Source organism: Bos taurus, chromosome 4 (assembly GCF_002263795.3).
Source record: "Bos taurus isolate L1 Dominette 01449 registration number 42190680 breed Hereford chromosome 4, ARS-UCD2.0, whole genome shotgun sequence".
In the NCBI taxonomy this organism is placed as follows: domain Eukaryota; kingdom Metazoa; phylum Chordata; class Mammalia; order Artiodactyla; family Bovidae; genus Bos; species Bos taurus.
Genome location: NC_037331.1, coordinates 37,806,684 through 37,833,273, shown reverse-complemented (window position 1 = coordinate 37,833,273; position 26,590 = coordinate 37,806,684). Strand labels below are relative to the sequence as shown.

The window sequence follows — 26,590 nt, the reverse complement described above, 5'->3', positions numbered from 1 at the left end:
ACAATTCATACAATATTAAAAACACTTTTGTTAATATCACCACCCATATCATGAAAAAAGTCTGAATTATGAAAAGCTGTCAAGCTCAGGGAAGCAGATAAAAGTTTTAGAAAATTTCATTTTTACTTAGAAGTTGATTTTTGTCATTGACAACAACTACTGTCATTATTTTCTTAAAGTGACAAATTCATTTTGTTAATTTTTTAGAAAATGGCTGCTGAATGTACCATGGACTTTGTTAAGTGAATGCTGCAAAAAATTTATTTTTCATTCAAATCTCAAGACAGAGAGCAAAACCTCATCAATCAGGGCAGCAACTTTATCTGTAAAACAGTTATATTTCTTTCCTCCAAACCCGTAAGAAATCAGACAGAACTAATACTGCTCCATTCCTCAAACTGTAACTGAGATGGAGGGGAATAAAAGAGTATTCTAAATGATAGGGAGGGAGTCAAGGACAACACCCCAACTATTTGAAGCTAATAGGAGCTAAAGTCAGAAATGATCACATCAATTAGCATGATGAAAGGAAAAAAACAAAACTAATTTTTCTGGAAAAAATTCATGGTTATAGGTGGTAGGTTCAGAAACTCCAACTTGCCAGCATATAAAATTGGTTGTTGTTGTTTTCACTTTCTCACTTCTGAAGAAAGGTGGAATTAAAAACTTGTTAACTAACATTCTCAAATCATCACATTGCCTATTTTTTTCTTGGAAGGTTAAATTCACATGCTCCATAGTGTGATACTTGTGAAGCTCTTGTTAAGTTTTTCCTACTCAAAGACGGTTCCAGCTTGTTCTTTACTGTTTCTACTAAAAGTAAAAAAGAGACAGGTCTACTGAGGTGGTCTCAAAGGATGTATGCATTAATTATGAGTTATCACTATCAATCATGCTTATCCTTTTATAGCTACAAAATGCCTTTGTCATTGAAATCAAATGCATGGATTGTGACAAAAACCTCTGTGTCCACTCCCTCCACAGGTTGGGGGAGATTGGTGGATGGGAGGGACAGTAACACCAGATCATCTTGAGCCTTTGAACCAAAGGAGACAACACACACAGAGAGGACACGTGAGGGTGTTACGTAATCTTGTTTGGAATAGAGAGCAAAGTAGCAATAAAAATTTCTTTGACCAGCCTCCAGGTCTCTTAGTTTCCCAAAACTTCCATTTTAGCTGTATTAATAATACAGCTAAATAGAAATTAATCCTACTCCAGAGAAGATATTTATCCTACAACATGGCACATAGCTCTGATTACGAGTAGAAAGAACATTGTCTTTTCTCCACTGTATATTCTTGGCTCCATTGCTGTAGATTAACTGACTGTAGGTGTGTGGGTTTATTTTTGGGCTCTCTATTTGTTCCATTTATCTGAATATCTGTTTTGGTACCAATACTATGCTGTTTTGATTACTGTAGCTTTGTAATATTGTCTGAAGTCTAGGAGGGTTATGCCTCTAGCTTTGTTCTTTTTCCTCAGGATTGCTTTGGCAATTCTGAGTGTTTTATGGTTCCATATAAATTTGGGATTATTTGCTCTAGCTCTGTGAAAAATGTCATGGGTAATTTGATAGAGATCACATTAAATCAGTAGATTGCTTTGGGCAGCATTATCATTTTAACAATATTAATTCATCCAATCCAAGAGCATGGAATCTTTTTCTATTTCTTTGAATTATCTTCAATTTCCTTTATTACTGTTTTATAGTTCTTAGTGTATAAGCCTTTAATCTCCTTGAACAGGTTTATTCTACTTTAAAAGGGATTTTTTTTAACTTTCTCTTTCTGATATTCATTGCTAGTGTAAACAACTGCAACAGATTTCTGTATGTTAATCTTGTATCTTGCTATCTTGCTGAATTCATTTATCAGTTCGAGGAGTTTTTGTGTGGAGTGCTGCTGGGAAAGCGGGACAGCCACATGTAAATCGACGAGGTTGGAACACACCCCCATACCATACACAAAAATAAACTCAAAATACACAATACAACTCCTACAAAAAAACACAGGCAAAACATTTTCTGACATAAATAACATTAATGTTTACTTAGGACAGTGTCCCAAGGCAATAGAAATAAAAGTAAAAATAAGCAAATGAGACCTAATCATACTTACAAGCTTTTGCACAGCAAATGAAACCATAAACAAAATTAAAAGACAATCTATGGACTGGGAGAAAATATTTGCAAATGATGCAACTGACAAAGGTTTAATTTCCAAAAAATACAAATAGCTCATACAACTCAATAACAACAACAACAACAAAAGCCCAAAACAGCCCAATAAAAAAGTGAGTAGAAGACATATGTAGACATTTCTCCAAAGAAGACATACAGACAGTGAACAGATACATTTGCCAAAGTAAAAACAACACCCAGCTGTGGATGTGACTGGTGATGGAAGTAAGTCCAATGCTATAAAGAACAATATTGCATAGGAACCTGAAATGTTAGGTCCATGAATCAAGGCAAATTGGAAGTGGTGAAACAGGAGATGTCAAGAGTGAACATAGACATTTTAAGAATCAGTGAACTAAAATGGACTGGAATGGGTGAATTTAACTTAGACCATTATATCTACTACTATGGGTAAGAATCCCTTAGAAGAAATGGAGTAGCCCTCATAGTCAACGAAAGAATCTGAAATGCAGTACTTGGGTGCAATCTCAAAAACAACAGAATGATCTCTGCTCAGTTTCAAGGCAAACCATTCAATATCACAGTAATCCAAATCTATGCCCCGACCAGTAATGCTGAAGAAGCTGAAGGTGAAGAGGTCTATGAGGACCTACAAGACTTTCTAGAACTAACAACCAAAAAAGATGTCCTTTTCATTACAGGGGACTGGAATGCAAAGTAGGAAGTCAAGAGATACCTGGAGTAACAGGCGAATTTGGCCTTGGAGTACAAAGTGAAGCAGGGCAAAGGCTAACAGAGTTTTGCCAAGAGATTACACTGATCATAGCAAACACCCTCTTCCAACAACACAAAAGATGACTCTACACATGGATGTCACCAGATGGTCAATACCAAAATCAGACTGATTATATTCTTTGCAGCCAAAAGATGAAGAAGCTCTATGCAGTCAGCAAAAACAAGGTCAGGAGCTGACTGTGGCTTAGATCATGAACTCCTTATTGCTGAATTCAGACTTAAATTGAAGAAACTAGGGGAAACCAATAGACCATTCAGGTATGACCTAAATCAAATCCCTTATGATTATAAGTGACAAATAAATTTAAGGAGTTACATCTGATAGAGTGCCTGAAGAACTATGGATGGAATTTTGTGACATTGTACAGGAGGCAGTGATCAAAACCATACCCAGGAAAAAGAAAGGCAATAAGGCAAAATGGTTGTCCAAGGAGGCAAATTACAAATAGCTGAGAAAAGAGAAGTGAAAGGCAAAGGAGAAAAGGAAAGATATACCCATCTGAATGCAGACTTCCAAAGAATAGCTAGGAGAGATAAGAAAGCCTTCTTCAGTGATCAATGCAAAGAAATAGAGGAAAACAATAGAATGGGAAAAACTAGAGATTGCTTCAAGAAAATTAGAAATACTAAGGGAACATTTCATGCAAAGATGGGTACAATAAAGGACAGAAATGGTATGGACCTAACAGAAGCAGAAGATATTAAGAAGAGGTGGCAAGAATACACAGAAGAACTGTACAAAAAAGATCTTCATGACCCAGATAATCACGACGGTGTAGAGCCAGACATCCTGGAATGTGAAGCCAAGTGGGCCTTAGAAAGCATCACTACGAACAAAGCTAGTGGAGGTGATGGAATTCCAGTGGAGCTATTTCAAATCCTGAAAGATGATGCTGTGAAAGTGCTGCACTCAATATGCCAGCAAATTTGGAAAACTCAGCAGTGGCCATAGGACTGGAAAAGGTCAGTTTTCTTTCCAATCCCAAAGAAAGGCAATGCCAAAGAACGCTCAAACTACCACACAATTGCACTCATCTCACATGCTAGTAAGGAGAAGGCAATGGCACCCCACTCCAGTACTCTTGCCTGGAAAATCCCATGGTCAGAGGAGCCTGGTAGGCTGCAGTCCATGGGGTCGCTAAGAGTCAGACACAACTGAGTGACTTCACTTTCACTTTTCACTTTCATGCATTGGAGAAGGAAATGGCAACCCACTCCAGTGTTCTTGCCTGGAGAATCCCAGGGACGGGGGAGCCTGGTGGGCTGCTGTCTATGGGGTCGCACAGAGTCAGACACGACTGAAGTGACTTAGCAGTGGCAGCAGCACACGCTAGTAAAGTATTGCTCAAAATTCTCCAAGCCAGGCTTCAGCAATACGTGAACTGTGAGCTTCCAGAAGTTCAAGCTGGATTTAGAAAAGCCAGAGGAACCAGAGATCAAATTGCCAACATCCATTGGATCATTAAAAAAGCAAGATAAAAACATCCACTTCTGCTTTATTGACTACGCCAAAGCCTTTGACTGTATGGATCACAACAAACTGTGGAGAATTCTTAAAGAGATGGGAATACCAGACCACCTGACCTGCCTCCTGAGAAATCTGTATGCAGGTCAGGAAGCAACAGTTAGAACTGGACATGGAACAACAGACTGGTTCCAAATCGGGAAAGGAGCACGTCAAGGCTGTTTATTGTCACCTTGCTTATTTAACTTCTATGCAGGGTACATCATGCAAAATGCCAGCTAGATGAAGTACAAGCTGGAATCAAGATTACTGGGAGAAATATCAATATGCTCAGATATGCAGATGACACCACCCTTATGGCAGAAAGTGAAGAACTAAAGAGCCACTTGATAAAAGTGAAAGAGGAGAGTGAAAAATTTGTCTTAAAACACAACATTCAGAAAACTAAGATCATGGCATCTGGTCCCATCACTTCATGGCAGATAGATGGGGAAACAATGGAGACAGTGACAGACTTTATTTTTTTGGGCTCCAAAATCACTGCAGATGGTGACTGCAGCCATGAAATTAAAAGATGTTTGCTCCTTGGAAGAAAAGCTATGGCAAACCTAGACAGCATATTATAAAGCAGAGATATTACTTTGTCAACAAGGTCCGGCTAGTCAAGGCTATGGTTTTTCCAGTAGTCATGTATGGATGTGAGAGTTGGATAATAAAGAAAGCTGAGTGCTGAAGAATTCATGCTTTTGAATTCTTGTTGGAAAAGACTCCTGAGAGTCCCTTGGAGTGCAAGGATATCAAACTGGTCAATCCTAAAGGAAATCATTCCTGAATACTCATTGGAAGGACTGATGCTGAAGCTAAAACTCCAAGACTTTGGCCACCTGATGCAAAGAACTGACTCCCTGGAAGAGACCTTGATCCTGGAAAAGACTGAAGGCAGGAGGAGAAGGGGACGACAGAGGATGAGATGGTTGGATGGCATCACTGACTCTATGGACATTAGTTTGAGTAAGCTCTGGGAGTTGGTGATAGACAGGGAAGCCTGGTGTGCTGCAGTCCATGAAATCGCAAAGAGTAGGACATGACTGAGCAACTGAACTTAACTGAATAGACACAGGAAAAGATACTCAGCACTGCTTGCTAATTATTTAAGAAATGCGAACCAAACATACACTGAACAGAAAGGACACTATTAAAATGTCAACAAATAACAAATACTGGAGAAAGTGCAAAGAAAAGAAAACCCTTCTACTTTGTCGGTAGGAATGTAAACTGGTACGGCCACTATGAAAGCAGTACAGAGGTTCCTCAAAAAACTAAAAATAGAGTTACTGTATGATATGGTAATCCCATTCCTGGGCTTATCTGTGGACAAATTATGATTCAAAAAGATACATACACCCCAATGTTCATATCAGCACTATTTACAATAGTCAAAAGACATGGAAACAACTTATATGTCCATGGACAGAAGAATAGATAAAGAAGATGTGATCAATATATATATAATGGAGTATTACTCAGTCATGAAAAGAATGCAATAATGCCCTTTGCAGCAACACAATGGACCTAGAGATTATTATATGAAATAAAGTCAGAATGAGAAAGGCAATTACCATATGATATCACTTATTTGCAGAATTTAAAATATGACACAAATGAGCTTATTTATGAAACATAGACAGACTCATAGACATAGAGAAATGACTTGTAGTTACCAAAGGGGAGGGGACTGGGAGGGGGATGGTTTGGGATTAGCAGATGCACCCTATTATATATGAAAGAATAAACAAGGTCTTACCATGTAGCTTAAGGAATTATACTCAATAACCTGTAATAAAACATAAGGGCTTCCCAGGTGACTCAGTGGTAAAGAATCTGCCTGCCAAGCAGGAGCTGCAGGTTCGATCCCTGTGTTGAGAAGAACCCCTGGAGAAAAAAATGGCAACCCACTCTAGAATTCTTGCCTGGGAAATCCCTAGAGAGAGAAGCCTGGTGGGCTTCAGTCTATGGGGTCACAAAAGACCTGGACACAACTTAGAGATTAAACAACAACAATAAACTGTAATGGAAAATAATATGAAAAAGAAATATGTATATACAACTATAAAGATACATGTTTATCACTTTTGCTATACACCAGAGACTAACACAACATGCAAATCAACAATATTTCAACTAAAAAAAAAAGGAATAGAAGGAAGAGGGATATGGAGGGCATAGCTAAAAAATGAGATGACAAAATGATAGGTGGGGTGAAAATGGGGATGCTGCTACTGCTGCTGCTAAGTCGCTTCAGTCGTGTCTGACTCTGTGCGACCCCATAGACGGCAGCCCACCAGGCTCCCCCATCCCCGGGATTCTCCAGGCAAGAACACTGGAGTGGGTTGCCATTTCCTTCTCCAATGCGTGAAAATGAAAAGAGAAAGTGAAGTCACTCAGTTGTGCCCAACTCTTAGCGATCCCATGGACTGCAGCCTACCAGGCTTCTCCGTTCATGGGATTTTCCAGGCAAGAGTACTGGAGTGGGGTGCCATTTCCTTCTCCAGAAAATGGGGATAAGAGAGGTAAATGCAAATAATCCCATTTAAAAGCTATTAATACATTAGACACATCCTGGGAACGAAATGAAGTAAGATAGAAATCAATCCTATTGTCACAGAATGAAGAAAGGCTTAGGATGATACAGAGAAAAATAAAGAGTAAAGAAGTTTCAGAATAATGATGGATATGTTAGAACCAAAAAATATGATCTGTTATAATTAATTGCTCCAGAAAAAAAGTAAAAACTAAATTCAAGAGAACAGAAAATAAGATCTATTTAAAATATAAATGTATTTACTTAAAACAATAGAAGAGTGAACATCTGGGTCAAAAGACTATTGTATATTCCTGGAGATCACAAGTTCATATACTGATATATCCAACTTAAGCTACTTCAAGTATACTGAAAGTGTTTTTAAAAATCCAGGGGAAAAACTAAGTTCCCCCAAAATGTAACAGACTGCTTTCCTAAAATATTTCAAAGATTGTGTAAAGGATATAGAACCTGTAATAATGAGTGAAAGAAAAAGAGATTAAAGAGAGAGGAAGAAAGGGAATGAATGGAAAATTTGAAGAAGAAATCCAGGAGACCAATACATAATGGAAGAGGAAAAGTGGAAGAAAGTATAAGAGTATCGATTTCCTTTGTGCAGAGTTAATACAATTAAAATTTGAAATGTAGTATTAAAATACATAATTACTTACTCTCTTAATATTTTCAACTTTGTTTATTAAACTTAGTGAGATTTTTTTATAGACTATGGCTAAAATTTATTGAAATATTTTACATGTCTAAAATACTTATTGAGATTAAGCTTGTCTTGTTTTCACTGTATTACTTTTCTTAGATTAAAAATCAATAAATCATTTTTGATAAAGAACAGGAATAATTTAATTCAATTTTAACAAAATTGTGTGTGTGTCCCTTTATCTCTTTAGTTAACTGAAGTAAGTGTAACTGTAAAATTGGTTTATTTTTATCTTCCACAGCTTTCTTTTTTTTCACACTCTCTTGTGATTTATTCTCCTTTAAGATATGCAGTGTTCTTTCAACTTTTCTGTTTTCTTAAAAAAGAGTTTACATATATTTTATCTTTGAAAAGCTGTGTTTTTTGAATCTATATGGAATATTTTTATACATACTTATATCTAGATCTCCAACTAATTTGTGATTTTAGTAAGGTATATTTTAAGAAAACATTGCAATTAACAAAATACAATCATCATTTCACAACAAGAAATAAGGTTGATGTAATCCCCGTTTTACAGATGAGAAAACAGTGGCTTGAGTATTTTAAGTAACTTGTCAAATTTAAAGTGCGAGGCAGAACTATTTAAACTTCTGGTTTTAAGCACAGGTCTCTATTCTCTCATGAACACCTTATGTTTTCTTATGAATAATACTTTTAAAAACATTGGCTCATTTATGGAAATATTCATATGAAATATTAAAAAATTATCAGAATGAAAGAATTTTCAGTAGTTCTTTTGCTATTTTATCTTACCTGGACATAGGACTTTAGAAAGAAAAGAGGCATAGCAAACAATTATTTTAGTTGGTTAAACAATAGCTGGAAGCTATAGTCTTCCTTTACACACTAGATCAGTTATGCAGATTATTGATATGAAAGGACAAAGCAGCAGTAAATACTTCCAGCAATATTCATTAATTATATGAGATTCTATATGTAACTGGCTTAAATATATAAAGTAATTTAAAATAAGTAAATTCATTAAAAAAATATTTTTTAACTATGTTATTCATATTTTTAACACTTAACTGGATAGAGTGCACTTTGAGGTTTACTCTCTCCCAGAATTGTAAGCATTATATTACAATCTGAGCACCTTTTGCCAACAGGAGACCATTTTAGGCAACAATCTCTTTAGAGGCAGTGTTTGCATTTGCAAATTTTCATTAGTAAATACCACATAACAATGCTTCAGGTTACTGGTGTCAGCTAATGCAGTATGAATTGGTGTTAGGAAGATTCACATTTAGCTCTCACTGTCTAACACCTCATAATTTGTTTCTTAGCTCCTATCACTCATTCCAAACCTAAGAAAAGTTTAATATGGAATTAAGATGGATTTTAAATACTAGGAATTCTGGCTTCTAACCCCATGAGATGGCAGGCCAGTCATCAAATGTCTCTGCTTTGTATTTCTTCATATTGTAAAGTAGAGTATGTAATAAGCTTATTTATAGACTATTTATAATATCACTGTGCACTTTATAGAATAATATATTTTTAGACATTTTCTGATGTCATCTAAAGATTATTTAGTCCTAGCCCTCTTCTAAACATCTTCCATCCTAGATAAGTTTGTCTGTTTACTCGGAGATTCTAAATCTACTCATTACAGAAAATCTTGATCATGTGCTAATACCTGTCAATAACCAAAGTAGTGGTGCATATTACCTCATGTATAATTACATTGCTTTTCATTTCACTTATTTTTACCCTATCAGTTTGAAGTCTAAATGATGAGCTAAAAAAAATGTTACCACAACAAAGGTAAATTAACATAATGCCTAAAATGGTAATAATTCAAGAAGCATTAATTCTTATTTCTCAACATTTAATGCAAAGGAAGACCAGTTCTAGAAGTAATTGACAGTTTAGACCTAGCATGTGTTATCTATACCAATAGGCCAATTGCTCAATCTATTCAAAGCAAGCAAACAAAACAAAACAAAAAAAACGTGTCTTGGCATAGTCATATAAATCAATACTTTGTAAAAGGAAATTTCTTTAAAAAAAATGTCTTCTACTTCACTGAGCCTGTTAGAGAGAGGAAGTAAGCTAACTATAATTTGTTCTATTCAACAGTCCTCTATAATTTCCAACCATGTATATCAACCCTACCCTAGAGTCTATGATAAATTTTACCTTCGATGCTGAAATTATACCTCTCTCTTCCAGAAGTTCAAATGGTACTCACTAATTTAACAGTGGTACCCAATAATTATCTAAAATTGGCACTTCCTTTTTCTTTATACCTTGTCCTTGAGTAGCAGGGAAAAGCTATAGATCTTTTAACAAGTCTGGTAATCTTATCTGTAATGAATTTTATCTCCTAGTAAATCACTATTTTCTAGAGGCTGTATTCAAGCCATTCATATGTTTTAAACTTAGTTCTCAGAATTCTGGACAAAGGCATAGAACATTATATGTGTAGGACTGAGGAGTAAAGAGTCATAGTTTTAAAGGCTTATCCTAGTAATTTAATGTTTGAAAGGGGGAAGAAGCAAAATGAACTAATTTCTTCCTTCTGTAGTACATTAAATTCTATTTCAAGTACCCTCATGAAGCTGACTCTCCATAAATCAGCTTGCTTATACAATGAGAATGACACCACATAGCAGCTCCATTATCTGACTCCTTTTCTACCTCTGTATATAACAGATGACCCTAAATTCTTGGATCCAGTACTTTTTACAAAAACATACCATTAATAAACTGTTAGAGAATTTCCAAGACAGGATTTGTAAATGCTTCATGAAAAGATATAAATAATTTCTTTATAAAGAAATTCAATATATTTGGTTTTCCAAACAAAATGAATCCTCATCCTAAATATATTTAAAGAAATATAATTTTCTACTCTGTCACAGTTTAAGTATACACTTATTTATAACCAAGTGCATAAATACTACTATGATATTTTAGATGGCAATACAAAGTTAATAATTTTAAAGTAACATATGTAAAATTTAGTCACACTATCTCATTTGTCCTAAACCATTTGAAGTAGACAGAGGCATCAATAACTTCACTTTAAAGAAAGGAGACTGCAAAGTTTCAGATCAGATCAGATCAGTTGCTCAGTTGTGTCCGACTCTTTGCGACCGCATGAATCGCAGCACGCCAGGCCTCCCTGTCCATCACCAACTCCTGGAGTTCACCCAGACTCACGTCCATCGAGTCAGTGATGCCATCCAGCCATCTCATCCTCTGTCGTCCCCTTCTCCTCCTGCCCTCAATCCCTCCCAGCATCAGAGTCTTTTCCAATGAGTCAACTCTTGGCATGAGGTGGCCAAAGTACTGGAGTTTCAGCTTTAGCATCATTCCTTCCAAAGAACACCCAGGGCTGATCTCCTTCAGAATGGACTGGTTGGATCTCCTTGCAGTCCAAGGGACTCTCAAGAGTCTTGGTTGACTAATTTGCAAAAATCACATAGCTAAAAAAGATGTTTCCAACAAGACACCGCAAGGTTACTGCCAAAATCCTGATTATCTATTATGTGAGTGATGATGTGCCAAGTTCACGTGTATACTTGTGACTATGTATATATTGAGGGGAGGAAAGTTTGGATTCTTTTTGGTGGGGGGGTGGCTCAAGATTTGTGGGGAAGTTGTACTGGAAAAACCAGGTACAGACAGGGTGAGCATTTGCTCACCCATTTCCTTTCCAAAGTATTAATTTGTGACTCATATACTTCTCAATTTGTTACATGTAGGGAGGTACAATTTACTTGAATGGTATCAACAATGTATTCAATTTATTAAACAACTCTCCTATTTCAGGCATATTAAATCTATAGACTGCTGCCACCTTTTAAGTGTGTAGACTGTGCCTTATTTACCCTTGTCTTTTTAGCCTAGAAAAGATACCTAGAATATATTGGATGTTTAATGGATGAATCTATAAAATTTTTTCTAATCTTTACAGCAAACCTACAAAACATGTATCATTTTCATTTGACTCTTTGGAAAGTGACTTAACAGGCTTGAGGTACGTTAAGAAAGGAGACTCCATGCTCTTCCCATTAAATTAAGCTGAGGCCATATTATACAGAGTGAAGTAAGCCAGAAAGAAAATCACCAATATAGTATACTAACGCATATATATGGAATTTAGAAAGATGGTAATGACAACCCTGTATGTGAGACAGCAAAAGAGACACAGATGTATAGAACAGTCTTTTGGACTCTGTGGGAGAGGGAGGGGGGGGATGATTTGGGAGAATGGCATTAAAACATGTATAATATCATATAAGAAATGAATCGCCAGTCCAGGTTCGATGCAAGACACAGGATGCTTGGGGCTGATGCACTGGGATGACCCAGAGGGATGGTATAGGGAGGGAGGTGGGAGAGGGGGTTCAGGATGGGGAACACATGTACACCCGTGGCGGATTCATGTTGATGTATGGCAAAACCAATACAATATTGTAAGGTAAAAAAAAAATAATAATAATAAAAAATATAAAAAAATAAATTAATTAAGCTGAGGCCATAGATTTGGAGATTCTTCTGGGATTTTTTCAAACTTATGGTTTCTCCCCAAATAAATGCTTTTTGTCAATGTATTAATTGCATTCTCTGTTTATATGCATATACAAGCCTCTGTTACTCAAAGTCAGGGAGAGACATTCTAGTACATGGTCATGTCTCAAGGCTGAGTGCAGCTGAAAGAGGCATTTTGTTATGTTTTCATTAAATGTTTTTTTCAGAGCAGAAGAGTTCTGTAAGCTTTCATTAAGGGCTTTATTTGAAATAACCCAGATTCAAGGAGATATTTTATACAACACTCAGGCATTTGGGCCTAATGTGATTTAAGAGTTTTGTGAAAGTAGGGCAGGACTGCACATTCTTTCCGTCTTCTTATATAAAGAAAGCCTTTCTTTCTGAGACAAAGCCAGAAAGAACGTCATTTTAGAAAGAAAAACACAGATTCTTCTGATTGATCTCCAGTGTTTTGGCATTTTTTTGGTCCTTGTGGTACATGCTCCTTAGCATCCATTTTACTGTGACTGAAAATAACCAGAGTTCTTTAAAAACAAAACAACTTTTGACTAAAACCTCCCATCCATTATCTTGTATAGGACCAAAAAACAAACAAACCAAACTAAAACAACAAAAAACATTAGCTGTTAAGGAATAGAAATTGAAACCCTAAAAGGACATTACATTTTAAATATTTGCAGTTATGAAACACCTCTCAAATGCATCAGGAAAAAAAATCCTAAAAGGAATGAAATAGGAGAGCTGGTATGATTAGTGTTAGTTGCTCAGTCATGTCCGACTCTTTGCAACCCCATGAACCATAGCCCACCAGGCTCCTCTGTCCATGGGATTCTCCAGGAAAAAATACTGGAGTGGGTTGCCATTTCCTTCTCCAGTGTTCTTTACTCACTGGAAAAGACCCTGATGCTGGGAAAGATTCAAGGCAGGAGGAGAAGGGGACGACAGAGGATAAGATGGTTGGACGGCATCCCAGACTCGATGGACATGAGTTTGAGCAAGCTCCAGGAGTTGGTGATGGACAGGGAAGCCTGGTGTACTGCAGTCCATGGGGTCGCAAAGAGTTGGCACGACTGAGCAACTGAACTGAACTGAATATTCTTTTCTAGAGATGCATTAAGTTTAAGAAGACAGGCATTGTTTAGACCTCCTATCTAAACTTCTGACCTTTGATCTAAAACCAGGAAGATTACCCATTTAGGAGAAGTGGGTATATTTTCTATTTACAGAAAAATCTTAACATCATCATGTAATGATTTTAGAAAATAAAATCAGATAATAGCATAATGTGAGGGACACTAGAAGCTCCTATGAGAAAAACAGTTTTGTTGGTAAGAGTGAAGCTGCCATCCCACTGTAGAATAATCTCCAGTTTCTCACAGGAGTGGATGGTGATCAGGCAGTCAGGTAACCTCTGCAAAAACCTGAAAAAACCACCTAAATGACAGTTGATTATGAGAGTCATATGCTTACACTGGCCCACTACGTTATTTATATCATTTTGCTTCCTTTCTGCTTAGATTAATTCTGCCACTATTAACACACAGGAATTTTTATCCTCCTGTCAGTTTCAACTGATTCCCCACTTTATTTAACTAATGTTCCATTCTATAAAACCATTTCTCATTCGGTTTTTGCAATAAGCACTTTGTCTCCCTTGTCCTAACTGGCATGCTAAGCAAAATAATATACAATAATTCTACCTCAACTTTGTATTCTCAACCTACTTGTACTGTATGTGTATATATTTGCTGCTCCAATTCCCCTTTTTATCAGTCTTACCTTGCTTTGCCCCAAAATACTTGCTTGAACTTTATCACCTAATTCACAATATTGTGCAAAATTCACAATCAATATTGTGATTTAGTTACACATATATACATATTTTCAGATTATTTTCCATTATAGGTTATTATAAGATATTGGATATAGTTCCCTATGTTGTATAGTAAATCCCTTTTGTTTATCTATTTTATATAATAGTGTGTATATGTTAATCCCAACCTTTTAATTTTTTCCTTTCCTACTTGCCTTTCCCCTTTGGTAACCATAAATTGTTTTTCTATGTCTGATTTTATTTCTGTTCTGTATATAGGTTCATTTGTATTTTTTTTAGATTACACATTTAAGTGATATCATATGGTATTTGTCCTTGTCTGAATTACTTCACTTAGTATAATAATTTCTCAGTTCAGTTCAGTTCAGTAGGTCCTCACTTAAGCAAAAAAGAGAAAGGGAGAGAAAAGCCCTTGTCATAAGGGCCTGGGGGTAGTTCACAGAGTCAGAGGAAAAAGTTTTAGGGGTGCTGATGGTACAGAAAGAAGACTTCCCTAACAGAGTCAGGTGGAGTTTGCTCCATAAATAGGTTCTTAGAAAAGTCAAGGTGAAGACTGAGCCTCAAAAGATGAACATACGTTTTCCAAGATAAAGCCATTTGAGAAGGGGAGATCATACTAAGTAAACAGCATGAGCAAATGTAAGGAATTTTGGTATTCCAAGATATAAATATGGTATGCGTACATGCTAAGTCACTTCAGTCATGTCTGGCTCTTTGCAATGCCTTGGACTGTAGCCCACCAATCTCCTCTGTCCATGGGATTCTCCAGGCAAGGATATTGGAGTGGATTGCTGTGCACTACTCCAAGGGACCTTCCTGACCAAAGGATTGAACCTGCCTCTCTTATGTTTCCTGCATTGGCAGGAAGGTTTTTTTTACCATTCGTGCTACATGGGAAGCCCACATACGGTATCACTTCAGTTCCATTCAGTTCAGTCGCTCAGTTGTGTCCGACTCTTTGCGATCTCATGAATCGCAGCACGCTAGGCCTCCCTGTCCATCACCAACTCCCGGAGTTCACTCAAACTCAACGTCCATCAAGTCAGTGATGCCATCCAGCCATCTCATCCTCTGTCATCCCCTTCTCCTCCTGCCCCCAATCCCTCCCAGCATCAGGGTCTTTTCCAGTGAGTCAACTGTTCGCATGAAGTGGCCAAAGTATTGGAGTTTCAGCTTTAGCATCAGCCCTTCCAATGAACACCAGGACTGATCTCCTTTAGGATGGACTGGTTGGATCTCCTTGCAGTCCAAGGGACTCTCAAGAGTCTTCTCTAACACCACAGTTCAAAAGCATCAATTCTTCATGTAACAGGATGTAAATATAAAGGATGTAATATATCCAATCAAACACTAGGACATGCCAGGAAATAAACTGGAGAAGTTGAAGGCAGGGCTCATTGTATTATTATTTTGTTGTATTATTAATAGACTCTTTCTAGAGTCAGGTAGCTCTGTGGTAAAGAATCCACCGGCCAATGCAGGAAACACAGGTTTGATCCCTCCTTGGTTTGGGAAGATCCCCTGGCGGGGTAGAGTTCATAGAGGTGAAAAGAGTTGGACACAACTGAGCACACATGAGCAATGAGAGTCAGGTGGCCAATAGGGGTCCACAGAAACGTTTACGCTGGAGAGTGAAAAAGCCACATTAGTGCTATCAAAGGTGATTTTGAAGATGATGATACTGCAGGTGAAGAGAACAGTTAGGAGACTAGAAACTTCTCTGGGTGAGATGTGATTAAAACCTAAAATTGGGCAGTCACTGGAATGGAAAAGAAGGAAGACATTTTAAAAACTCTTAAGAGGTAAAATCTTCAAGAATTTGGCAATTGCCCAAATAAGGAAATGAGACAGCAACTGGAAGAATAAAGTGACCAAATTTAAAATATAAAATATAGGAAGCACAATAAAGGACAGAAGTGGTATGGATCTAACAGAAGCAGAAGATATTAATAAGAGGTGGCAACAATACACAGAAAAACTATACAAGAAAGATCTTCATGACCCAGATAAGCAGGATGGTGTGATCACTCACCTAGAGCCAGACATCCTGGAATGTGAAGTCAAGTGGGCCTTACGAACCATCACTACCAACAAAGCTAGTAGAGGTGATGGAATTCCAGCTGAATTATTCAAATCCTAAAAGATGATGCTGTGAAAGTGCTGCACTCAATATGCCAGCAAATTTGGAAAAGTCAACAGTGGCCAGAGGACTGGATGTCAGTTTTCATTCCAATCCCAAAGAAAAGCAATGCCAAAAAATGTTCAAACTACTGCACAGTTGCATTCATCTCACATGCTTGCAAAGTAATGCTCAAAATTCTCCAAGCCAGGCTTCAAAAGTACATGAACTATGAAATTCCAGATGTTCAAGCTGGTTTTAGAAAAGCCAGAGGAACCAGAGATCAAATTGCCAACATCTGTTGGATCACTGAAGAAGCAAAACATCTATTTCTGCTTTATTGACTATGCCAAAGCCTTTGACTGTGTGGATCACAACAAACTGTGGAAAATTCTGAAAGAGATGGGAATACCAGACCACCTGACCTGTCTCCTGAGAAATCTGTATGCAGGTCAGGAAGCAACAGTTGGAACTGGACATGGAACAACAGACTGGTTCCAATTGGGAAAGGAGTACATCAAGGCTGCTTTTGTCACTTCACTTATTTAACTTATATGCAGGGTACATCATGCAAAATTCCAGGCTGGATAAAGCATAAGTTGGAATCAAGATTGCCAGGAGAAATACCACTAACTTCAGATATGCAGATGTTACCACCCTTATGGCAGAAAGTGAAGAAGAATTAAAGAGCCGCTTGATAAAACTGAAAGAGGAGAGTGAAAAAGCTGACTTAAAACTCAGCATTCAGAAAACTGAGATCATGGCATCCAGTCCCATCAATTCATGGCAAATATATGGGGAAACAGTGGAAATAATGTCAGACTTTATTTTTTGGGGCTCCAAAATCACTGCAGATGGTGATTGCATGCATGAAATTAAAAGACACTTACTCCTTGGAAGGACAGTTGTGACCAACCTAGACAGCATATTGAAAAGCAGAGACATTACTTTGCCAACAAAGGTCCATCTAGTCAAGGCTATGGTTTTTCCAGTGGTCATGTATGGATGTGAGAGTTGGATTGTGAAGAAAGCTGAGCGCTAAAGAATTAATGCTTTTGAACTGTGGCATTGGAGAAGACTCTTGAGAGTCCCTTGGACTGCAAGGAGATCCAACCAGTCCATCCTAAAGGAGATCAGTCCTGGATGTTCATTGGAAGGACTGATGCTAAAGCTGAAACTCCAATACTTTGGCCACCTCATGCGAACAGTTGACTCACTGGAAAAGACCCTGATGCTGGGAGGGATTGGGGGCAGGAGGAGAAGGGGACAACAGAGGTTGAGATGGCTGGATGGCATCATCGACTCGATGGACATGAGTTTGAGTAAACTCCAGGAGTTGGTGATGGACAGGGAGGCCTGGCGTGCTGCAATTTACGCAAACAGTCAGATACGACTGAGCGACCGAACTGAACTGAACTGAAAATCACTGCAGATGGTGACTGATGCCATTGCTCCTTGGAAGAAAAAATATGACCAACCTAGATAGCATATTAAAAAGCAGAGACGTTACTTTGCCGACTAATGTCCATGCAGTCAAAGCTATGGTTTATCCAGTAGTCACATATAGATGTTAGAATTGGACTAAAGAGTGCTGAAGAATTGCTTTTGAACTGTGGTGTTGGGGAAGGCTTTTGAGATTCCCTTGGACTGCAAGGAGATCCAACCAGTCGATCCTAAAGGAAATCAGTCATAAATATTCTTTGGAAGGACTGATGCTGAAGCTAAAACTCCAATACTTTGGCCACCTCATGTGAAGAACTGACTCACTTGAAAAGATCCTGATCCTGGGAAAGATTGAAGGTGGGAGGAGAAGGGGATGATAGAGGATGAGATGGTTGGATGGCATCACTGACTCAATGGACATGAATTTAAGTACACTTGGGGAGTTAGTAATGGACAGGGAGGCCTGGCGTGCTGCAGTCCATGGGGTCACAAAGAGTCAGACATGACTGAGCGACTGAACTGAACTGGTAATTACTTTCCTCCTTAGTGTATGTCCTGTACACACTCTCATATACTCATCAGGATGCAGAAGGATCTGATTCATCAAGCTTTCCACATTTGGAACAAGATACCAACGTCACTATATATAGACAAAGTTAAGTGAGTAAAATTTGTGCTCTCCCTCATTCAAACTCCATTTTACTCTTTAATTCATCTTTAAAATGTACTCTGAAGTGCTTACCATATGGCCCTTTAAAGCATAACCAATTTCTTTCTTTAAAATTCTGTGGAACGTTGGTTTGCATTTTATTATTTCCCTTCATCACTTTTTACACCGACCTCTGTTAACACTTTTTCAACTTCTTCATTTTAAATCATAATTATGTTTAACTACTGATCACTTACAGTGATCATCACTACATCACATTCAGCTACAGTGATGTAGCTGTAAGATGCTAGTGCCCAAAGATGTTTCATTCGCACTTTGATTTTGAATCATTTTTTGAACAAAACCATCCATTCCTATTTGTCTTTTTAGAGAGGTCTCAGAGTTGTCTACCCCCTTTTTTCCCACTGCTGACTTTGTCTGTATTCTAGTCCTTTCTTACTTGGACCACTGAATTTCCTCCTAACTGGTGCCCTGACTGCAGACATGATCCCTTGTAATCCATCCTTCAGAACAGCAAATCTGATCATGGAATTTTCCTTTGCTTCCAGTTGCCTGTCTACAGCCTAGAGTCTAAGTCCCTCCTGACAGTGTCTGATACTTGTCAAATTATGTGAGCTGTGATTACCTTTCAAGCCTTGTCTCTCCAACACAGAGCTCTGCTATAGTCACACAGAAGTGCCCACAGATTCACCAAGAATTCAATTTTCTCACGTTATAGAGGTTTGAACAGCAAGTTCCCTCTTATTAAAAACCTTGCTAGCCCTTCTCCCATTAGATTACTCATTACTTTTATTTCAAGAAGAATCTAAAAAAAAAGTATTTCCTGCCAGGGAGGCTTTCCTTATCCAACCTAAAGCAGAGTGACAATACTGACACTTATCTACCTCTGTCATAACTCAGCCCAGTTGTACATGAATATATCTGTTTGCTGCAGGGCACTGGTTGTTTCTAGGGGAGACTCAGCACTAACCATCTTCTGTCGAGTCAATGGGGCTTTGTGAAAAAAGCACAACCAATAAAAATGAGGAGTTACTATACTTTCAAGTAGATAATCTAGTTTTTAATTGAAGCAATATCATTTCTTTGGTTCCAGGGTAGTAAACTCCTTAAAAACTTGTCCATCAACATACAGGGCTAACATTACTTTTTAAGACATTTGGGTATAGCAGGTATATTAAAAAAATCTTAAGTTTTAAGACTCTCTTAAGTTTTAAGATTATTTTGTATAAATATCAACTTAAATTTTACAAGTGTATTACTAGGTTTGATTTATCCTTCAGTTTCTCAGAGTTTTAATGTCTTGACTCAAAAATGTTTATTTTTTAGGCATTTTGTATAAGTCTCTGTGCTAGACCTTGGGAATATCATAAATATTATTAATTTTAGAGGGTTATTATGAAAATAGGCCACCGGATTTTTAAAGATCACAGCAAAACCTTTAACAAATAAATGTCAGTTGTAATGTTGCTGTGGTTATAGCTGTTAAGGAGAATGTGCTGGGGTTTTTGAGGATAAGTCATCAAGTGGAATGGATATATATATATATATATATAATTTAATAGCAAAGATGTCATAATAAAATGGGTAAGGTAAAGCCATGTTACTTTGTTACTGTCATTTAGTATTTCATACACCCATGACAGTTGTCTGGGCTTTAGAGAGCAATGCAAATTACAGAAATCACAATGGTATATTATTTAATGGATAAGAAATTTTCTGCTTTTGATGATAACAGTCGAAAATTTCATTTGCTTGATGCAAGAAAATACTCAAATGCAGAAGATGACTTGGGTAGATAGCAAAGCATTTTTTTTTAAAATAAAAGATTTAAACAGGCAAATGGCTTCTTTCCTACAATTGTACTGTTGCAAAGAAAATAGAATATATTGATGTTTTTAGAAACTAACAGTCAAATAGTAAAGAAGCAGTGTGCACTTTCCTCAGAATATATTCATGTCTGTGTTATTTTTTTATCTTTAAAATTGGTTTATTTAGGGAAAGTGCCACTTGGTTGAGCAAGGGCTACTTATGTGATGTGTTGGTCTTTTTTTTTTTGGTCAGTTCTACTATTTGTTTTTTACTCAAATATAGGTGTTTTTTTTTTTTTTTTCTATAGAAAGTTACATAAATTTCCAAATGACTCTCTGGATCAAATAAATCAGAATGTTTCAATTAGAGAAAGTAACTAATAATCTAAATGGTGGAAAAATGAATTATCATCAATGAATTTTGCATTTTCCAAAACTCTGAAATTTTCTTTTTGCTGGCTAAATGAATAAAATACTAAAACTACTTGGTAGTTTGAATTCTGCAGCATTTTTTCCACAGAGATTTTGTATTTTATTGGTATCAGTTAAAGTTAGGTGTCCTGAACGTAAAAAGCTTGCTGTATATAACATTAGTGCTATGAGAATATATTTAGTGAGTATGTAAAATAGAGTACTTAGTTGTAGTAACTATTACTAAAAGCTGTCAAGAGAATGGATATTCATTACTATTTAGGCTAATAGTAGGAAGTTACTATTACTCATAACTTTTAGCAGAATGGATATTCATTACTATTCAGGGTAGTTTGTGCTAGGTTGCTTTAGTCACGTCCGATTCTTTGCATTCCCAAAGACTGTAGCCCACTCCATGGACTGTAGCCCATCCCATGGACTGTAGCCCACCAGGCTCATCTGTTGATGGGATTTTGCAGTCGAGAATACTTGAGTGGGCTGCCAGTTCCTTCTCCAGGTGATTTTCCCAACCCAGTGATTGAACCCTTATCTCTTATAGCTCCTGTATTGGCATTCGGAGTCTTTACCACTAGTGCCTGGGAAGCTCTAATAGAAGGAAGTTATTTGGGGATTCCTTGGTGGTACAGACACTAAAAAATCTGTCTGCAATGCAGGAGACTTGGGTTGGATCTCTGGGATCACAAAGAGTCAGACATGACTGAGCAACTAACACTTCAAATCACTTCGGGAAGTTATTTATTGTAAACAATGCCATTTTTCCCCTCATACTTATTAATATGGTTTGATCACTATCCCTAATTTTTATTTCCTCATATATCAAGAGGTTGAATCATTTTACATAATTTTATGACTTCTTCATAAAAAAAATCAATTCTCCCATGGCCCAACTCTTTTTACTTTGACCCAACTTTTCATTTCCCCTAACCCTTAATAACCCTGGAGAAGGAAATGGCAACCCACTCCAGTATTCTTGCCTGGAGAATATCATGGACAGAGAAAGCCTGGCAGGCTACAGTCCATGGAATGGCAAAGAGTCAGACATGAGCAACTAACACAACCCTTAATAAAGTTACAGAGAAGAATCTACTGTCAACTCTTTATATCTGTTTCTTTGGTTCTTTTACATTCTTATTTCTTAAAGTAATTTTGTGTTGCCTTTAAAATTTATTTATATTTAAATTTTGGTATGTCAAGATTTAGTCTTCCCTCATCCTTCCAATGTATTTATGTCACAACCATGGTAGAACTAATATTTGGCATGCACATTAATGTGACTTATATTGCTCACTTCTGAGACCACTGATTATTTAATGGAGTTTTAAAGAATTTTTTCCCCTAAAATTATTAATTACTTTGTTTTACAATTTGCTTAGCTTTCTATGTACCTATTCCTAAGTGTTCCCAAAATTTCCACGTGTATTAACCCCTCTGAAGGCCATTTTTCACTTAGCTAGGTACTAACTCCTGTCAATTCCTTTCTTCCCCTTCCACACTAACACCTGACTCATCATCCACCTATGGTTAGAACTCTCAGTATTTGACCAGCTTTTTCCATGTATTCTCTCTGCCCACTGCATAACTACTGTCTTTAGAGTCTCCTCATTTCATCATGATATCCCCACCATTCTTTTCTCTACCCTTCTTGTCTCTTGGTTCCCAAGTTGTGTGTGTGTGTGCATGTGGGGTGGTCAGCATATGCGTGAGTGTGGTTTATTCTCTATGTTGGTGGAACATATCTCCAAGTAACTTCCAGACAGGTAGCATGGAGACCTGAGAACTAGACATCCCAAACTGATTTTATTCAACCCTTACACTTACTGGGTAGTTTGTGGACAGAATTTTAGTTTATATTCTCTTCTGCTTGGAATTTCAAGGGCATTATCCATGACTCTCTTTTATTTTAAGTGTCTATTATTGCTGTTGAGACACTGTATGAATTCTTATCCTTCCTCCTTTGTATGTAATATATTTTAACTATGTAAAATACATAGTATTTTAATGTATTATGTAATATATTTTAAACAACTATAAGCTAGTTGTTACTAGAATCATTTGGAATCTTCTTTATCTCTCTTGCTGTCTTGACTACAGTAACTTTGTGGAAATGTTTAAAATCAGATAGAACAAGATTTAAAGTTGCTTTTTAAGCTGCATAATGCCTATAATGTAATTGATATTAATTTTAGTTAACTGTCCATAATCAGCAACAATGTTGATTATTTTCCTTTCCAATAATTGCAGTTTTATAAATTTAAAATATTATTCATGCAAAAGTGCTCCAACCATTAATATTAAAAAAGGATGGAAAGTACAATGGGCAAAAGTCAGGAGATACTAGATTATATATCAGTAGATTTTAACCTTTGCCATTTAATTAGTTGACGTTCGATGAATGGTTTCATTGTTCCGGGTCTCTGTTTCTATAACTTTAAAGTGGAAATCATTATTCTATATTTACATCCCCTACTGTTTCATGAAAATGAATCAGAAAATGCATTAATGTTTTAAAGGCATTTAGAACAAAGTAAAACTATGTATCTGTAGTATTTATATGTCTTTTTTGTTAATTTTCCACATCTATGCTAAGAGAATATTTTTGGTTTATATTCATTCACTACCCTTTACTATGTTTTAAAGTCCTTATTTTGATTCAAATGCCTCTCTCATAAATAAATCAGAGCACTAACTCCCAATGCAAGTATTTCAGGGACTTCTAGGCAATGAAGACATTTCCAGAAAATATTAAAAACTGCCATTACAGATATTAATTTCAGAAAGTCTAAAATGTTCTGGGCTTACATTTAGCAATTGCCAATTCTTTGATATGTGCTTATGGCTAGGAAATGGTCAAGATATATTAAAGAAATTTAATTAATTTCTAGTGGTCAGTTAATAACCTCCAGTGATGAATCTGTTTCAGGTAAAGACCCTGAATTATTTTTTATTTCAATAATAGACTGTTTTTAGAATATGCTTTCTATGTTAAATTCCCAGTGAGTAATCGAGGACTAGAAATCATTACCACTGAATTTTAAACTCAGGTGATTTAGGAAAGCATAATAAGGTCTAGGAAAGCCATCCTTCATGGAGAGGAGGCATTACTATACAAGGGATCACATGAGAATTATTCTGGGAAGAAAAATGGTTTGAAACACTGTAATAAACGTAATCTTTTCAAAACAAACTGGAAAATGTAGGACCCCGAAAACATCTTTTCTGTTGGAATGCCAAAGGGGAAAAAAGAGAAGCCATTTTAGAAAACATGAGTTTAAAAGTCTTGGGAAAAAGCAGACCAGGAGTAATCACTTACAGGATATAGGAGATGATAGGGAGCACTGCAGGCAGACTCTTTACCAGCTGGGCTACCAGAGAAGCCCCAGGGACAATGACAGCTAGCATATACTGAGTATAAGCCAGTCACAGTACCAAGTACCTTAACTATTTCCATCAATCCTTGCAACACACACTCATGGTAGATACTATTGTTATTCTTACTTTTGTAGACTAGGAACCAGAGACTTGGAAAATTTGAGTAATTTGTCTAATACTATACATATAAAAATAGTTATGTTCACATTAACATTTAAAAATATATACCATGTCCATGAGTAAGAAAGTATTATATGTAAAGATGTCAATTTCCTCAAAACAGTATTTGAATTATAGTATAATTTCAACAAATATTCATGTGGATCTTTCTTTGCTTCTCAACAAAGAGTTTTTTTTTTTTTTAATTGAAAAATGGCTAAAAGCAGTCTAACTTAGAAAAACCAAAAATAAAACAAGAATAGCAACGAGACAGGCACTGACAGATACAAATAGAATGAAAGGTCAACAAAAGGTTCCATTAAGTCCATTACCAGACATAAATATTCTTGAAAACTCTGAATGTGATTGTTATGGTATTTCGTACTAGTTAAGAAAGGAAAGCTTATTACCTTATCACATGGATAAAAAATTTTACTTAATTCAATATTACCTTTCACACCACAAAAGAGCAAGGAGAAAACAGAAAGAATTATGTACCTAGTATCCTCCCTGTGGAAAAAGAATATTCAAGCAAATGATTAAAGAAGAAATAAATAAAATTATAAATTTGATCTCACATATTTTGGAATATAAATTTAGGAATAAAAGGCAGGGATTTAAATTGCCATTTTAAAAGGCTTGGACACACCTTTTGTTCACATTTATGTTACCCATGGATCGAACAACCAGGGATTGTGCTACAATCTAAGCTTCATCCCCAGTGCTTACCCTAGTGCCATTAACAATAGGATTTGCTGAGGGACTCCTTGGATGTCCTAGTAACATCTGCTACTCTGTTCTAGTTGGGGGTCTTTCAGAATGATTTTGTATTTTTGTCTCTGCAAGCTAATTTTTAAACAACCCAGTTGGACAAGGAAATGAAATGAAATGAAAATTTTACATAGAGCACTTGTATATTCTAATCTACAACCCCCTAGAGGGATAACTATCATTTACTCCATTTTCTTTTTCCTATTAGAGAAAATATTTGGAGAAAATTAATAAACAAAGCAAAACACTTTTTTTGTGTGTGTTTATGAAAACAAGACAAGACAGAGGACTCCAGTTCTGAGACTTTGATTTTTTCCTGGTCAGGAAGTCATTTCTGTTCTACACTTGCTTCATGGACTTTGCAAAATGTGTTCATACACCTAAGAAGGACTCATATTAATCACTGTTATAGTTACATGTAAAAGAGATATCTATATAAAATAGATGAGATACCAGTTAAAATGAGATTTGCATTATTTCTATATAAACCCTTATGCGTAATAAAACTTCCAATATTAAATCAAGTCTTGATCTCTTTCCTAAACCCCTGCCCTTCCCCCACCACCACATCCTTAGGTTGACATCCTTAGGTGATGTGCTTTACATACTCAATTATTTGAAAATACTTGTGAGTAGAATTTAGCATATTACTAAAATAGTAGAGGTTTATTTGTGCTGGCCCATTGAAAATGAAAATTGAGTGATCAAATTCAGGCTTCCAAAGATACTTAAGAGAATAAGTAATTTATTAGGGTTATTTGTTCTTTAAATGCACGCAGCCAGGCAAATGAAGCCTCATACAGAGTTGAGATCCTAACGCCTCCTGCTAAAGTTTGTGAACATCTGGTTTAGGAGAATAAATGGGTCATGTCAGTCATTATATGTAATGTACATGGATACCCACCAGCAAAGAATAACACAATTAGAAATTTAAGAAATGTGGCAAAGGGCCAAATTGTCTCTTTTGAGTGTATTATAAGTTTTCAAGGTAAACTGGGGAAACACCAGTACAACTGGAAAGTCTAACTGATTTGATCTAAATCTTTAAAGTAGTCTTGCATAAGCTCTCCCAAGAAGTGCATATTTTATCTTGAGGAGTATCACTCTTTTTGATCGGACCTAAATGGCTTTGTCTTATATCCACTTCTAATTTAATAATAGCTACAATTTAAAGAATATTAGTCATGTGCCATACATGGTGCTTATCTGCTCTTTACATTGTGCACTTACTTAAACTATGGGCATTCAATCATTCATTAGCAGAAATAGTTCACAAAAATTACTATTTTCCACTACAACTTAGATCAGAATTTCAGAACCTTTGATTGATCTTATATTCGGACACTGAATTAATCTCATGCTAGGATTAAAATTTATAAGTCAGTGCTGTACAGAAGATGAAACATTACTAGAAAAAATGACTAAGAGGAAAACAGATTTAAAAAAAATCAGAACTCATAATAAGTTGACTTGTTCAATAAGTAGTACTTAGAAGTCAACATTAATATTAAAACAAAAACATACAAACAAACAAATCTGTATAGCATACAGATTCAACCAAAATCCAGGATAGTAAATTTTAACTTACCTTCAGTGTCTGCTAGTCCAATGCCTACTCCTGTCTGTTTTATAGGCTCTTGCCCATTCTGTCCCATCTTTCCTCTGTTTAGAAAGGAAATAAAAGTTTATATACTTAAATTATGATCTTAAATGCAAATGTGAAGTCTAAGTTTGAAAAAATAGAATGTGACATTATATATTCAGACCTGCAACAAATTAC

At 36.4% G+C, this 26,590-nt stretch overlaps 1 protein-coding gene across 1 annotated transcript in view; it reads right to left on the bottom strand.

Annotated features, from left to right (window-relative positions):
- PCLO (piccolo presynaptic cytomatrix protein) overlaps window positions 1-26,590 on the bottom strand; it is a 392,120-nt gene that overhangs the window by 9,103 nt on the left and 356,427 nt on the right. Inside the window, exon 22 of the mRNA XM_024991035.2 lies at window positions 26,399-26,472. Coding sequence (XP_024846803.1) covers window positions 26,399-26,472 — 74 coding nt within the window. The remainder of the gene's footprint in view (window positions 1-26,398; window positions 26,473-26,590) is intronic.